This window comes from Argopecten irradians, chromosome 1, assembly GCF_041381155.1.
Source record: "Argopecten irradians isolate NY chromosome 1, Ai_NY, whole genome shotgun sequence".
NCBI lineage: Eukaryota > Metazoa > Mollusca > Bivalvia > Pectinida > Pectinidae > Argopecten > Argopecten irradians.
Window position 1 is genome coordinate 39,199,734 of NC_091134.1, and position 17,356 is coordinate 39,217,089.

The 17,356-nt window shown below is 36.5% G+C and overlaps 1 protein-coding gene across 1 annotated transcript; it reads left to right on the plus strand.

Moving 5' to 3' along the window:
- The first annotated feature begins 2 nt into the window (after positions 1–2).
- LOC138325515 (uncharacterized) lies at positions 3–16,323 on the plus strand. Its single transcript, XM_069271273.1, has 10 exons — positions 3–13; positions 480–612; positions 1,185–1,367; positions 2,340–2,436; positions 3,059–3,163; positions 3,631–4,553; positions 5,531–5,684; positions 6,728–11,649; positions 12,272–12,295; positions 13,545–16,323. The coding sequence occupies exons 1-10, from the start codon at positions 3–5 to the stop codon at positions 13,629–13,631; spliced, it is 6,639 nt and encodes a 2,212-aa protein (XP_069127374.1). The 3' UTR covers positions 13,632–16,323.
- Positions 16,324–17,356: the final 1,033 nt, after the last annotated feature.

Below are 17,356 nucleotides of genomic sequence, written 5' to 3' on the forward strand. Positions count from 1 at the left end.
ACATGGATCACAGGCCAGGATTCATTCCCTTTTACACTCAAGCAATACCAAAGATCTTCTGCAAATCAATTGCCATTTCGTGGACCAAATCACAGGGGCTTGGATCTTCAACTGCCTGTGGTTAGTCAGACAAAGTTATGTCGATTAAGATTCTCCTGGTAAGCCTACTAAATTATCTTTAAAGTCAACCAAACTGGTTATATGAACACACCTACCAATGCAAATGTCTGATTTATTAGAGTGTCTGACATCAGCAAAAATACTGAAATTAGACTAGGTCGTTAGTTCAAATGAATTCAAGATAAAGACATTCATCTGTAGCTTATTTTGATTGGATTGTATAATAAAAAGTAGCTAATTCTAGTACTGTTTTATTGTTACTCTGTCTGAATTAAGTAAATTGTTAATTCCACAATACTTTACTGCACCAATTTATAATATGATACATAATGCATTTGTATAAAACATTCATTAATTAGACCACCAAAGAGAAAACCCCAAGGAGAAGTCCGTAAACAGAATAAATCTGACTCCAGTATTCTACATGGTGTTGGTAGTCATAATGAAAGTAGTAACAGTACTGATGGATCAGCCCTGGAGAACTCTTTCCCTGTAAGTATATGTAACATCTGGGAAAAATCTAGTTTGTATTTATAATATTCAAACAAGGAATAAAATTCCAAAGGTTCTCCTTGCTTTATAAACATCATTTGGCAGAAAGCTTATTCCATGCTTTTGAAAATCTGTTTCTTTAGATAATATGAGGTTCTTCTTCAGAAATTTCTTTCCTGTTTTTATTAGTATCCTACATTTAATTAAAAATATATGTCGTGAAAACTTTGGTGAGTGGCATTATGTCAACAAAACCTAATCACTTTTACAGCATAGGGCCCAGTTTTATCTATGTACTTAAACTTAAAATTCTTCACAAGATATAATTACAAAATTGAAGTAAAAGCTTGTAGGAAAGTTGATTTTATTATTGAGGTGCATAATGACAATATATGTATTAGTGTAAAGTTAATTTGAAACTAATATAAAACCATTAAAGGAAATTTGTGAAGTTAACAACTTCAACATAAATATCAGTAATGGACTTAACCCATTGTTGTAATTGTTATTTAAGCTAAGTCATATTGTATAAGAAAATTATGTGATTATATCTTATATTAATGATTTTACAGCAAATCCTGGAGCATATCATGAACGACCCCCTACTTCCTCACAAACTGGCTGAGAATATCAACAAGAGCCTACACCCTGAAGTAATACCTGACCCGGGAACACCTGCTACTCTCCCTCCTGTGGATGTGGTCCCAGAGAGTCCCTTCATGGGCCGCTCCCTCGAGGATATCCTTGATCAGCAGGTATCGTGTTTAAACTGCTCACATATTGCCCATGTAGTTGCATCACTACTTATCGTGAGCTCTAATAGCAAGGATCTGTTGTCTTTTACAAAGGAATGTAATACCATGATCTATTTATTTCATGCCTATTGCTCAACCCAACTTAATATGAGAAGTGTTCTATTTTATCATTGCATATTACAGAGTTATCTGCCCTTGCTGGTAGGTAATGATTGTAATATCTCTTACTCTGAAAAAAGGATATAGTACTCGGAAACAGCTGACATCAAAGGCAGATAACTCTGTAATATGCAAATACGAAATAGCCAACCAGTGATTTCAGGTAGTGCTAAACAACTTTTAATCACAAATAGTTTTATTTGCAGTAAAAAATACTTCACTCACTGTCATTGAGACCGAATTTCTAGATCAAGTCTTTATCTTTTCCTCTTTTAGACTTAGGAGTAAGAAATGTGTATCTTTGAATTCAAACTATTGTACTCAAATAGAAACAATGTGCTTCCATTTAATGCTGTACTAAGAAAATAATTCAGCATTGTTTATTGGGTAGTTGAGTATTATTAATTAAAATTTGTTCCTCAATGACTCAATGAGGTACTATTGATACACCAGGTATGTACACTGAGAATTGATTGTGTAGAAGTTATGTTATTTATCTTACAAAGGCAATTTTTTCTGTCCTGAACTTCAGGTCCAGAAATCTTGACCTAAAATTGACTAGAATATAGCCTGAGGCAATTTCAGGTTAGAGTTTAGACCTGTGATTGACCAGAATTTCAAATGAATTTTCACCTCAGTGAATTTTCATGTCAAATTCATGTGAATTTCAGGTTAGTATTGTATTTTACCTGAAATCTAGTATTCTTCTTGCTGCATGTAAATTTCAGTTTATGATCTTTTGCTTGTGTAAATAACGAAGAAATATTTCCTAGACAACGTATATTTTATTAATTAAGAAACCTGTTTTAAAAGGAAACACAAATGCCAGCATCCTCGATCAATGGAATTATAGAGCTGACAGAAAAGGATCCTAACTTCGAGTGGCTGTTTTCTGCTGGTGTTTGTTATCGTAAGTAAACCTCTAGGTTAACTCCATAAAGACCATTGGACAGTCATGTAATCATCCTCTTATATTTCAACAAGTTACTGAAACATGTGTTCTAAATATAATGCTATCAGATTTTTTTCACAACAATCTCACTTTTGTTATCTTTCTGCTTTTAATATTAGATCAAATTAATAATAATTTCCTTTTTGATTTTGATTAAACTATGATTCACTTTGATATTACCAATTCTTTGTTGTAAGCATTCATGATTAAAAATAAAACATGTAAAATATGCTGGAAAATACTATTTAATAGGTAAAATGTATTTATGCTAGGAAATAAATATCCATATTTCAATTTTTTATTCTTGTCTGAAACTATTTTGATTCCTAAAACATCAGGTACATAAAATGATAAAAGTAATTTCTGATCTCAAACATAATTTCAAATGTTTTGCAAATATTTGTACATGTATAAAATGTATAATGTTATATGAATTCATGATTATCAGTACAAGCTTTCAGTAAGAGATGTTTTGGAAATAACAAAAGACACAAAATATTGTATACACAAAAACAAATTAGTTTCCAGTAAATTAATTTGCACTGAGAGTGTCACGGTAATGACTTTTGAATCATTTTAGTTGATGAAGCCACCCACGACCGAGATTTTCTAGAGAAGAGTCGAAGTAATGGACTACAGTCTTCTACTAAAGCTTCATCACAACATCCACAGCCTGGCTCCTCAGGTAACTCTCCACCTAATGTGTCATAGGAACTCCTTGATGTCAGAGCTAAGTTTCATCAGCATTCTAATTTCAGGAAACTTTGCAAAGTCAAATCACATGGGCAAAGATTGAGAAAAACATTTTACCCTATTCTGGTTTTTTTTAGGCTTTTGTTTTAAAGTCATGATGGATAAAGATTGAGGAAAATATTTACCAGTTCTAGTATTTTTGTGAAAGTTAAAGTCTACTTTTTGGACAGAGTTTTAATATCTAAATCACATCTTACAGAGATTAATTTTACCCTGGAATAAGAGTTTTCCTGTGTATCTCTCTTTACAAACATGAGAACATTCAATAAATTGTCCCATTTGTCTTTTATCAAACGCTAGTGGGATAGGCAACAAGTAATTTACTTGCAATTAACAGTCATAAATTTCTGTATTTGACTAAAATATCATTGATTGAATGTCCCTTTGTGTATGTTTTAGGTTGTAAAGATTCTGTTCCAGTGTCGAGCATGTTGTTTGGTGAAGTAACATCAGACAACATCCACTTTACACCACCTACTAGTTTTATCCCAGATGACAATGAAAATAACCTTTTTAATCCTGCGCTTCCAATGTCTATGCCAAATTTTTCAAAAACACCAACAAGTCATGCTGAATCTTTTCAAAGTCTTTCTCAATTCACGAAAACCAGGGAAGCAGTCAGTGCACCGCTGTTTCAAGTTACTGAATGTGGGACCATGTTACACCACACGGGGACAAGTAGTGTTTCAGTCCCTGTTACAAATTCTTATACTGCTTCCCAGACTTTAGGGACATCTGCTGTACAAAGTGTGACTATGTGTGTGACAGCTCAACCACTGGAAACTGCTGTTACTTCTCATCAACCAATCACATCTAGGACTTCCTCTCAGCCAATCACAACTGCTGTGACATCCATACAACCAATCACCTCGTCTTTCTCATCTGAATGTGGTAAAGAGACAGTGGAGACCACGTTAACATCTCCCCACGGTTTCCCGGTGTTGTCTCTCAGGAGTTCAATCAATGATGATGATTTACCCGATCCATTGGCGTCCTTCACTATACAGTCTCCTGTCAAGCCGTGCGTGGCAAGTCAGAGTGAGGCTAAAGAAGGGACAAGTGTTGCCTCAGCCTCATATACGTCGTTTGTCAGTGGTATGGGTAATGGACAACACAGCAGTACTCCAATAATGGCACGATCAAATACTCTAATTTTACCCTGCATAACATCAAGTGCAGAACCCACAAACAATACTTCAGCTGGTCCATCGTCTTCCCAGATGGGTTTTGTTAAGCCCCATTCAACTACCTCTCCGAAATCCTTGCCTACAGTCAATCTTCAGTGTCTCATGCAAAAACTGGAAGCTAAAGCCAAGGGAGAGGTATGGTGTGAATTTAGAGCTTTTGTGTACTATTGCTTAAAGTGAATAGTCGGGCAAAGAAAACCAGTCTAAATGCGTTCATTGGCCTTCCAAAAGTTCTCACATATTAATACGACGGTCAAGTTCTGCTTAGTTTCCCAGTTCTGACCATTAAAGTAAAGAAAAGTTGAAAGCATTGAAAGCGAGGCTGCGTGGAAATGTAACCACGGACATAGTGAGCCGGGAGGACGTTTTAGAATTCCCAAACTTTAAATCAATTTCTTCGTGCGCAGACAGATTTTGACGAGAGATTTTATTTTTCCATTTCATAAGAAATTATACTGGATACATTCACACCATTTTTACCGACTTTAGCCATCCTTGCCCGACTGTTCACTTTAAAATATTGTGAAATGCATATAGCTGATTGGTTTTCTAGTCATATAATTTGCCAATTACACTTGAAATGAGAAAATCAGATTTAAAATATCAAAATCTCATGATCTGGCAACAAGGTGTTTTATTTAATCATCTCCTTATTTCAGGGGTGATCGTTTTAGAATATGTCAAATTCTGTCTAAATTGACTATTATTATCCCTCAAAATATTAAGCTGCTACACAAAAAAACAAATTAAGCAGAGGCATAACTTTTATTTTATAGTATCATCTCTGTATTAACATTGTGGAAATTCTGGCTGTGTCAGATTTAGTAAAACCTGATGTTGTCTGCAAGCTCATTTATTGAATACTATTTTATCTGATTCCAAAAAAAATATACAATTCTATGGCAAATTTGAATTATTTACATGCATAAATGATCAGATTTTATCATATTATTTCAAAATGCTTGTGAAGAAAGTTTTTTTCTACTGACATTTTTTGCTATAAATGTTATGTAACTGTTCATCATACTAATAGAAATACCTGGTTATTGTCACTGATTGAATTTAATGTGATAAAGACTATTTCCTACCAATGGCAGTTGTTTTGGTTACAGATTGTAGAATTGGATGATCTACAGCCAAAACCACCACCCAAACCGAGCAGTAAGTCTCGTGGCAGGAAGAAAAATCCTCCAGCAAAGAAGACCTCCCCTAAACGAGTCCAACCAAAACCCTTAAATCCATCAGGAGCTGCTAAATGGTCTTCTGGTAAGTTTGTTGTACACGGTGGGTATGTTCAGTTTGTTGTCTTGATGATATGACCTTCACACAGGTTCATACTAGAAACAATTATGCTTCATTTGAATTGTGATTTAAATATGTCCTAGATTGGCATGCTCAGGGGTTTGCTAATTGAATGAGTAGATTATATTTAATGTATACAAAATGTGTACTGAATGTAGGGACTCAAAATTGTAAATGTAGTAAAAAAAACTTGAAAGTTCCAGGGGTTTCATTATCTTTCAGGACAGGCGGTACAATTGCAATTTCAGGGGGTACTTTTCTTTACTATCTGTATGCTATCTTATGTAATTTAGCCCAAATCAAGCGGTACCACAGCAAGGTTCAACCGGCAAAAAGTGCCAGGTAACGCCTGATATTGAAACCCTTGAAGTTCAAGAAATCCACATTTTTGTTGGGATTAAATGCATGGGAGTACAGTATAACTTGTCAAAACTGGCAGGTATCTAATCTGGATCCATGTGTATTCCTGCGTAATTGTATGGAATTTTAATTTATGGTAATCTAAACCTTTATACCTGGCAATACTGGTCAAATATGCTGGTCGTAGTGACATCTGGTTTAGACAAGTTAAACTGTAATACCATATTTTTGTGCCTATAGTGCGCACTTTTTTTCATTACTTATCAAGTGAAAACTTGGGGTGCGCACTATATGCAGGTACAAGGCATGGCCAGGTCCTGGGTCATGATCACCGACCAGCAGGTCCTAGCTAAAGTGTGCAGGAATATTTTGTACATGTTTTCGTTATAGGGTTATGATTAAATACTTGGATTTTTAAGTCAATGATCAATGCATATATTCAATATAAAAGGAAAACATCACTTGAAATTTCTATCTTTAATTCCTTGAAAGTCCGTTTTTGGAGCACATGTGTTCATGACTAGACACATGTTACGATATTGAATGTAGGTGTAATCTTTCAAAGAAAAAAAAAACTGTTTATGTAAATAAAGAATGTCACATTTGATTTTTCTACCATACCCACAAGTATGTATTTTCTGTTGTAGAATTGTCAGCATTAGTCAAGATTACGTCACCCGAGAAATCTACACCGCAGGCAACAAAGAGATCAAACACCAAAAAGACACGCGTTACAAGATCAAGTGCAGCTCAGATTTCCAATTTAGATACAAATCAGACTGCTCCACAGTCTAGTTCGAAGAAAACTAAAAAGGGAAATGAAACTGTTATGGCAGTTTTGTCACCAAGTGGTGGGTCTGTACACCATCTGCCTGTTCTGGAGGTTAACTCCCTCAGTGAGGTGGCAGACGCCAAGGATCTAGTTCCCATGGGACAGCTTATTCCTACAACTCTTCCTGTGACTTCATCACATACATCCATGGTAACAACACAATCTTCAATGACATCACAACCACAGTGTTTCTCATCCAAGAGTAGCTCTCTCTTATCCATGCCTTTACCAGAGCATATATCCTCACGTTCACCTGAAAACATATTGAGTACAACAAAGATAACAATAACGTCATCAAGTTCACCTTTTGTACAAACAGATGCTCCGCAGACTCCCCCAACATCTAGCTGTTACACAGAATATCCCAGCATGCCAGAATTATGTGGTACCCTACCATCTCTTCCTGTGCCTGCTACTATCTGCGATAAATCCAAGGACAAGAAGCCAGATCACGCCACAGTTCTCAGCGACATTTACTCTGCTGACAGGGACTTCCTGGAGTCACCTCACTCTGACATTGATAACAGTGATAATCATAAAGAGGATAAATTAACACAGGCAGGTGTTGCATCTGTGACTGATGATCTCAATCGTTATTGCGGAATTCCTATAGACAAGTTAACACAGCGGGATGTACATTTGCGACCGCTCGATTTTGGTTCATCAATACCACAGACAAGTCAGGCAGAGGTCTCCTCTCCCATCAGACAGCCTTCGTTTGGACGCGGCAAAAGAACTCCCGCCACAAATAAAAAGAAAAAAATTGGTAGACCTCCAACAAGGAGATCAACACGTGGAAAATCACAGCCCACTGCAGATGATGAAATTATGAATTCACCAACAACATCAAAAGACTCTACACATGGTCAGCCACAAACTCTTACTAGAACTGGACCTCTACATGAGAGGTTTGAGTCTGGAACCAACTCGGCAGAAGGAATTACCTCACAACACATATCTGACATTTCACAACAAGGCAAAGCATCACAAGGGAATTTCTTTGTCACTCCATCACGTAAGGGGAAGATGTCAGTGCCAGTAGCTCCAAGTCAGGTCAGAAGTCCTTATCATGAACCTGTTTGTACACCTCATCAAGACATTGGTTACAGTCCAGCAAGCACACCTGACAGACTCACAATATGTACACCAACTAGCACTGACGATTTACCATCAAAAGGAGATACACCTCGACAAGTCTTAACCCTAGGAAATGTGGGAGCGTTAAGTCTACAGGAAGTAGTAAACTCTCCAACTTATCATGACGATGCGACAAGTCGGGATAGTGTTATATCTCACCATGCTTCTAGCCCTTCTCTACGTCATATTGAGCAAAACCGTGCAAGGCAGATTGACTCAAATGGCAAATCAGATTCAAAAGTCAAGGACAAAAATGGTACTGTGTATAGGGGAGAAGAGATGGAAACACAGATTCCTCATTCTGAAAATGAGAATATTGCAGAATCAGAGATAAGTAGTGCAGTTATGTCACTTCAAGATGAAGCTGTTTCTGAAGGAATGAGAGACACGCCAAATCCTGATGCACTTGAACTGCTGCCTTACTCTAGTGGCCAGGGATTTGAACATACAATCAACACTGATTTTCAACAGTTACCCACAGTGACCAAAGACAACAACAACTGGTCAGTTCCTAAAGACACAATAGATAGACAGCAGTCAGACGTTAGTGTTCAGTCAGTGACTAACCCTATAAGAGAGCAAAATGCTATTCCCAGTGAAATGCCACAGAACAGGAGGTATTCAGATGCAATCTTAGAGTCTGTAACCTCTGATGTAAATACATGTACTGTAGTATCAAACTCTGATACTATTAACCATTCTCATCCAATCAACCAAAGTCACGATACCCAGAAACCACAACAAAATGTTAACCAACCACAAAGTCATGGTGTCAACCACTTGCAACAGGAGGTCATCAACCAATCACAAGATCATGTTGTCAACCAATCACAAAGCTATGACATCAACCATTCACATGGACCTGTTGTTAACCAATCACAAGGACAGTTCACCAACCAGTCTGAAGAAAACCAAAATACTACTTCTCAATCCAGGACCACATCAAGTGATATATTGAGAGAGGCCATGCAGGACGTGTTTTCTAATCTGGATTCACAGCAGGCGTTTTTCAGTCCAGCTCCCTTATCTACAGAGACTCAAGCAATACCAAATTCTTCTGCAAATCAGCAGCCATTTCGTGGACCAATATCACAGGGGCTTGGATCTTCAACTGCTGTGGTTAGTCAGACACAGTTCATTGTTTATTCTCCTCTTTCCACACAGCCTGTTCTGTCAACAGCTGCCTCTACAATGACAGTTCGTTCTTCAGCGCCTGTGTTGACTAATTCAAAGTTTATAGTTCACTCACCAGCTCCTGTAGTGTCGCCAGCTCCATTTGTTGTAAAATCACCAACATACCAAGCAGTGGTCAACTCACCAGGACCCCTACCCAGTCATTCCCAGTTGGTTTTGAACTCGCCTGTCACTCCACTGATGGTTAAGTCACCAGCGACCCCGTTGATTGTCAATTCTCCTGCTACCCCACAGGTAGCCCACTCACCAGCTACTGTCATGGCGTCTGCCTCGTATAAAAGTGTATGTTCGCCGGCTCAGCAAAAAAGGGCTCCTACACCTCAGATGGAACCAGCAGACTTCATCCCTGATCGATCTGGTACTATATATGTTACTCCAAATGTACTGGCACAAATGTCCTGTGAGAAGGGTCTGGTAGTGCAGCAGGAAAGACCAGTGACTACTTCCTCCATTGTACAGAGTGCTGCTGGGTCTGTCGTAGACAATTGTGGCGTTGCTGTAAGGCCTGATGTTGTCCAGTCTCCGCGCCGCCAGTATCAGTCAGACCAGGATATCTTTGCTGAGACTACAGATGAAGAGGTGGTCGAACCTACTCCAGTTTTACCGACACCAACAAAAATGGCCACCATCACAGAGGTATCGCACGACATCGCCAAGATTCCATCTCTGTTTGATACTAAAGATGGACACAATGAGGTTGTGACAGAATCTGGCAATGTGTCACCGCATCATAGTAAAGGTAGCCACAGTCCTAGATATTTCTCTGCCCTAAGTAATAGTAATGACACTCACGAGTGTGGTCAGACATCTACGCGAGAGGCGTATCCAGGTAGTCCAACCAGTGAAGACATTCAAAGGCATTCTGATCCTGGTGTCTCGGCATTACCTGATCCAACTGGGCAAGTCCCTGCGCCGAGCGACAGTGATGACGATATAGATGTACTCGGGGACTGGGACCATGACTTATCAGCAGAGGAACTGAAGGCGTCTTCCTTAACTGAACACACAATCAGTCATAACACTTCAACTGTTTCAAGTGATTCTTGTAGTCCTTCAAAAAAGTCAGCCTGGCAGGCTGGTTTTGCTACAAAACCTTCCTCAACCACCTCAGCTTTCATCAGGAAAATTCTGGAACATAAAAATACACGACAGACTTCTGAAAAGAAGAGTCCAGCAAGCGCAGAAAAAGTTTCCTTAAAGACGCAGACCGCTTCACAGAAGATAAGTCCAGTTTCACAAAAGAAAAGTCCAATTTTAACTCAAGGTAGTTCAGTTACTCAGTCAACACAAAGTAAGGTGGCCTCTTCTGGTGATCAACAATCTAAAGGAAAAGCTCCAAGGCGAGTGCAGGTCATCACCTTAAGTAAAGAAGTTTCTAGGGTCAGTAAAGACTCCCACAATGCTGTACAAAGTGCAAGAGGACCATTTAAACACCCGCAGGAACTAACGCCAAGGAAATCATCACATTCTAGTGGTAAACTAATAAGCCATGTCAAGCATTCAGTTAGTAACGTAAAGACTTCTAGTGGGGGGAATTCAACCGAGAAAGATGCGTCGTCTCATCAACAATATGTAACGCCACCCAAAAAGAGATTCACAGCATCACTCAAAAGTGGTGAAGGGTTGTACTTTACTTCTGGAACACAAGGCAGTGAGACAATGAACAACCATTCACAACAAATACATAGTCAAAATTCAAGTTCAAAGGTGCCTCTCATAGGACAGAGTCCTCACAGGAGTAGGAAGTCAGCCTTGGTGCCTAGGGAGGATATTGATACAATTCATACCCTTGGTACACAAGACAATAAACTATCAGATAATTATTATGGAAGGATATCAAGTAGTCCATCTCGTGCTTCAGAAGATCAAAGATCTTCACACAGAACATCTAGAAGTCCAGCTCATAGCAATAAAATATCACAGAGCCCATCATGTCATAAAACTTCAGAAGTGACATCACAAAGCCATATTAATCATAACTCATCAGAAAGGTCTTCACAGAAAACTCATCATAAAAAATCAGTTAGAAAGTCGCAAAGTCCATCTTCCCATCGAACTGTTCATGACAAAACTTTGGAAAGTCCTTCAAGAGTGCCCAGTGAAAATCTAGAAAGAGTGAATGCAAGTCCAAATATTAGGAGGAAAGTGTTTGAAACCAAGAGGGATATTGAGAGAAATATTTGCAACAGTGAAGACAGTAATTCTCGTACTTATAAAGATCATGATCCTACAAAGAGTGGAGAAAGAGGCCACTCAAGTTCTTCTGTTGGACGACCGAGTTCATCATCATCCTACCACCGAATGACCGAAACTGGGAAATCAAATACAGATACAACCAGGGGACAACCATCTCCAACTCTAAAACGAGGTCACAAACGTCGAGAGGACAGCCAGGTCGGAGGAGAGGTAATAAAAGTTGCTATTGGAAGTTGATTGTTTATATTCTGTTGTTGCATTAACTCTTTTGTGGGAAGGTATTGATGATGGCATCATTAATTTGTGAGCGAAATTCACTTTGTTTTCTGTGAAAAAATATGACTTGCAAATGATGTCACAATCAATGCCTACCCACAAGGGCAGATAACTCTTTAATCTGTAACACTGGAATTGTGTTTTAAGAGGTGGTTTGGTTCAGCCACTTTTATTTAGCCCTCAAACAATGATTAATAAGTTTGATAATCTACTGGTATTTCTTACAAAAACAAATATTAAAAACTTTTTTTACAACAATCTTTAAAGATGCTACACTGCTGACAAATGGTATTTTTTTACTATCAAAAACAGCAGCAGACGATTTAGTATTTTTCTTCAGTTACAAAAGTTACTTACTTTACACCATTACCGCCGTTAAAAAGTTTGAGCGTCTAATTTTACTTCAAGTTATAAATTAAGATAAAGTTCTTTTGTGAAATATCACATTTAAAATTTCAACCATTAAAACATGACAATCTGTTATCAATACTGTATCTAATATTTTATGCACATGTTCATTCTTTTATACATAATTTTACTTTTACTGTATTTTCAGGTCAAAGCAAAAAGAGCCAAAAAGGTGAGTAAACTTATCGGTTAAATTTTTACATAACCTTTAATACACAGATATATATTATTAGGTAAATCAGGTCAGATTTACCCGAAAAGAGCGAAAAAGTTATTTCGATTGAGAAACTTTAAGGCTAGTTTAGGTCAAGTTCTTTACAGGAAAAACTCTTTACAGGTAAAACTGACCTGAACACTGAAGAAATTGTCCCTGTGTGTATAACCATTTTGACCCTGTCTGAAAATTATATTTGTTTTTCAACAATTTCTCTCAAACACCATGATATATTATAAAGTCAACTGGGTGCAGCGTCCGTCGTTCGTCCGTCAACATTTCCTTTAAAACACTACTACTCATAGAGTTCTACATGGATTGTAACCAAATTTGGCCAGAAACATCCTTGGGGGAAGGGGGAACAGAGTATGTATAAATTTTGGCTCAGACCCCCCGGAGCAGGAGGGGCGGGGCCCAATAGGGGAAATAGAGGTAAATCCTTTAAATCACTACTAGTCATAGAGTTTTACATGAAAGGTTACCGAATTTGGTCAGGAACATCCTTGGGAGAAAGGAAACAGAATTTGAATAAATTTTGGCTCTGACCCCCCCGGTGGCCGGTGGCAATATGCAAGGCCCAATAGGGGAAATAGATGTGAATCTTAAATCGGCTCTTGTCATAGAGTTCTGCATGGAATATAACCAAATGGCCAGGAACATCTGTGGGGGAAGGGAAACAGAGTTTGTATAGATTTTGGCTCTGACCCCTTGGTGGCAGGAGGGATGGGGCCCAAAAGAGAAAATAGAGGTAAACCCTTAAAATTGCTACTAAATAGGACTTCATAGAGTTCTGCATGCATTGGCCAGAAACATTCTCTGGGGAAGGGAAACAGAATTTGTATAAATTTCGGCTCTGACCCCCTGGAGCAGAAAGAATTGGGCCCAATATAGGGAAATTAGAATTGAATCTTAAAATTTCTTCAGAAAAAAACCAATGATCCTACAAACCAAATGAGCAATACAGGCCCTCTGGGCCTCTTATTGTACCTTCTTTAGACATATATGATTTATAAAATTATGATAATGAGGGTCTTCCTATGCGTCTATTTCTATATTCTTTATTTTATTGGTGCCAATATTCATGTAAGGACCATTATTTTTCTGTCTCTTATTTTGTTGTTACATTTCATATGTTCTCGAAAAGCTATTGACAGTATATTCAAAACGTTTACTGTTGTCTAATTCTTTTCCTTTCATTATTATTCAGAGCAACAAATCAATAGACTTAACCAAACTGGATGTGGACAGATTTCTAAACAGTGACTTGTACATCAAGGGCATATTGGAGAAGTGATCAGCATCTGCCTGTACATAAAGGGACGTTAACTCATCCATCGCTGTAATTCAGGATGAACTATCCCACCCTATATAGCTATGGAGTAGAAGAGTTCAATACGTCTGTATGGGTGAATCAAGAAGACATTGAAAATGACAAAGTTTATTTTTAAATTGATTCTTTACAGGTATCATTGTTCAAATATGATTGAATTTCTATCTGTTGATATGAAAAACTTCATGTGATAGATGTTTTAATTAATACAAAGTATTTAAAATTATTTTAGTCCCATATGCCAATAATGATATTAAAAGACAGCATTAAGAGTATTAGGGCTATTAAGCTGAAACATTTGTCCCATCCGAGGAATGGAGATTTTTCAGCCTGAAAAATTGACCTAATATATGGTTTCACTTATTTAAATATGGGGGTTTCGAAATCTCAAATTGACGTAGGTTCAGTACAATTTACCGTTGATTAGTCCCCCATCCAATGATTATGACATCGGGATGTAATAATCATCGGAATTTGGGATTTAGCGTCGGTAAATCATACTTTATCCACATGGTTTTAGGATCTCGAAAATCCTGTATCGCATCTTTTGTATGTCATTAATAAGGCAATATGTATATATATCATGAATGCAAAATTTCTTAATTGTAATAACTGACAGTGATAAAAGGTATATTTTGAATTGTTGGGATGAGCTAGATATTTCAATGGAATAGCATTTATGTATTTAACACTCCATCTTTATGAATACCGCTTCCCTGTTGATAATCTCTTCCAAATTCATTCTCATATTGGTTCATATTGAGCTTATGTCATGACGCGATGTTCGCCATCCATCTGTCGTCCGTCAACATTTTCTTTAGATAGCAGCTAGTCATAGGTTCTGCATGGATTGTAACCAAATTTGGCCAGAAAAATCCTCTGGGAAAGGGGAAAAGAGTTTGTATAAATCTTGGCTCTGCCCCCTGGAGCAGAAAAAGTGAAATAGGGAAATTATAGGCAAATCTTAAAAATTCTCTCAGAGAAATAAAACAATGATCCTGTAATCAGAACATTGCTTGGCATTTCAAACCAGGTGAGTGATACAGGCCCTCTGGGCCTCTTGTTACCTGAATAAAGCTTAGCTTTCAATATAGCAGAGATAAAAAAAAACTGCATCAAATGCGTTTAGTGGATAAAGTAAAGAAACAACTTTCTAGTTCGAGACATTGCAGTATAATGATATTCACAATACTCCTGGCTTTGTGTGTGTAAATGTGATTTATACATTTTTACCGGTGCTAAGCAAGACTTTTCGCTAAATTTTAGAATAGACTACAATTATCTTTGTGAACATTTTGTACAAATGTAAATATACTGGTAATATGACTTACAATGAACAAAATTAACTCTTCTATTAGAGATAGGAATCTTATTTTGTGCTGTTCACATAACTTCTAACAAAGATTTAAAATCTTATATTTAGAATTGGCCTCTATCAAAATGAAGTTTACCCCTATAATGAGGAATATTATAATCGCTTGATAATCTATTATTTCTAATAATTCTCAAAATAGCCTACTTTAGGATATTAAAGTCGGGTTGTCAATGGCTTTGTTGTGATATTAAAGATATTAAATTTAACCAAAATGTATAAGTTATTAATTTTTTGTGTGTAAATATTTCTCAGAGCTTTCTTTGTCTTTTTGTGTTTAGTTTCTTTTGTAGTGTATGTACTATTATTTATCTTGTTATGTTATTTATTTTTGCAATTTTCTGTTATTGAATTGTTTTTCCTCAGGAAGACGTCTGATAGAAAGAAAGTTGTCTATAAGTAGAGATCCTCTGTAAACCAACTACTTTTGTGTGTAAATGTAAAAACTTTAAAGACTCCACCGCCGACAAATCATAAATGAAATTCATCATTTGAACTGTATAAGTCTAGTTAACAAAAAAAAATAATATAAAATAATTTACTTTGCATTTGATGCGTACCGTAATCAGTACTTAATTCAATATAGAATATAGTGCCATGGAATTTTTTCGGGATGCAATTAATTATTTTTCATATTTTTAACTCGAAGTGAAATCAAAAGCTAAAAATTTTCAAATGTGTTAATGGTGTAAAGTGTAAGTATAAAGTAACTTTTGTAACTGAAGAAAAATACAAAATCGTCTGCTTCTGTCTTTGATAGTGAAAAAATACCATTTGTCAGCGGTGGAGCATCTTTAAAATTAGATCACTATGAAAAAAGCTGATCACAGATTATGATCTTCTATCGTTTTGCTAAATCTGCATGATCATTTTAAGTACAATTCATGACTCTAATCACCTAATTACAATACAGAAGTTTAAATCCTTTTCTTCGCTCATTTAAAAAAAAATTGTCATGATTATCATTCAAAAAGATATACATTTGTACAATGTATTGTAGTCTGAACATTGTTCTTTCTTTCAGGTCGGTAAATCATTAACTTAATCGTCTCCCCATATCACCAAATATCTAATAGAGAAAATTAATTTATAATCCATAAACTATCATCGACTATGACAATAGTTCATTTTGTTTGTTCCTTGAATTCTTTGGATTTTGATGTAGAAAAGCAAATGACCTCCCTTTAAATGGTACTTTTATTTATAAGATGATGAGAGTAGTTTATATGATTTGCCATAATATTATCTAAAATCCTTGTTATCATTAAATTAATGTATAATGAATATTGATGTTACTTCTTTCTATATATGTGATATTCGATATTACATTCTAGTATGCCATGCTACTGTATAACACAAAACATTTTTGTCTACTTCTTTTGTTGTTTTAGAACTTAGACATACATTGATAGGATTTCTCCTGGTTAGGCTACCTTATAATTGCCTTATTACCAAGCACGCCTATGCTAGATATACAAGTTCAATTTTGATACATAAACAATGGCAGTTAAATGTCAACTTCAAAGAGCGTGATAACCAACCAAAGTCAATAAAACATTTATAAAAATTATTTATTGTTGCATAGCAATGAAATATTAGTCATAAAAGCCGTTTTATGATACAGTAGTATGGCATACAAGCATCATGCTTTGGTATATGGTCAGTCTTAAAACTTTGGGACGACAATTTTGTTCAAAGGCATGACTATGATCCAATTACCTACATTTATAAGGTCATATGAATACAATATCCTCACTCAAAATATCTATCTTAAATTAATCGTTAAAAAAAAATCGTGTTTTATAATGTTCTGATTTCAACCGTGTGAATCATCTATTAACAATATTCATGGGTATTTGGTAAAGGTTTTGGTGCAAGTGTAGAAGCATTAATTGTATACTGTGCGTGTAGTGTTCCGAAGGAATATTGACCCGTAGTATGCAGAATAATAGCTTGGACAAATTTTAGCACTGTACTTGAACTAGTGCCATAACATGAATGTGAAAGACACTAAAATTAGAAGGAAAACAAGATGGCGGCTGTTGCGACTATCTTGGATTTCGGATTGACCCAAAAAATAACAACACTTACTCGGGACCATGTTGGGATCATATCAGTGAAGTTTCAGCTAAATTGCACTGGTAGAACTTGATAAGAAGTTCAATATGTGAAAAGTTTACGCACGGCATACAAAGACGTACGGAACACGATGACCTATAAACTGCTTGAAGTAAGTACAGACACAGTAACAATTTGGACTAAGTGCACAAAGAGCTTTACCATTGACCTCAGCATAAAATGACCTTAAGCAACTCTT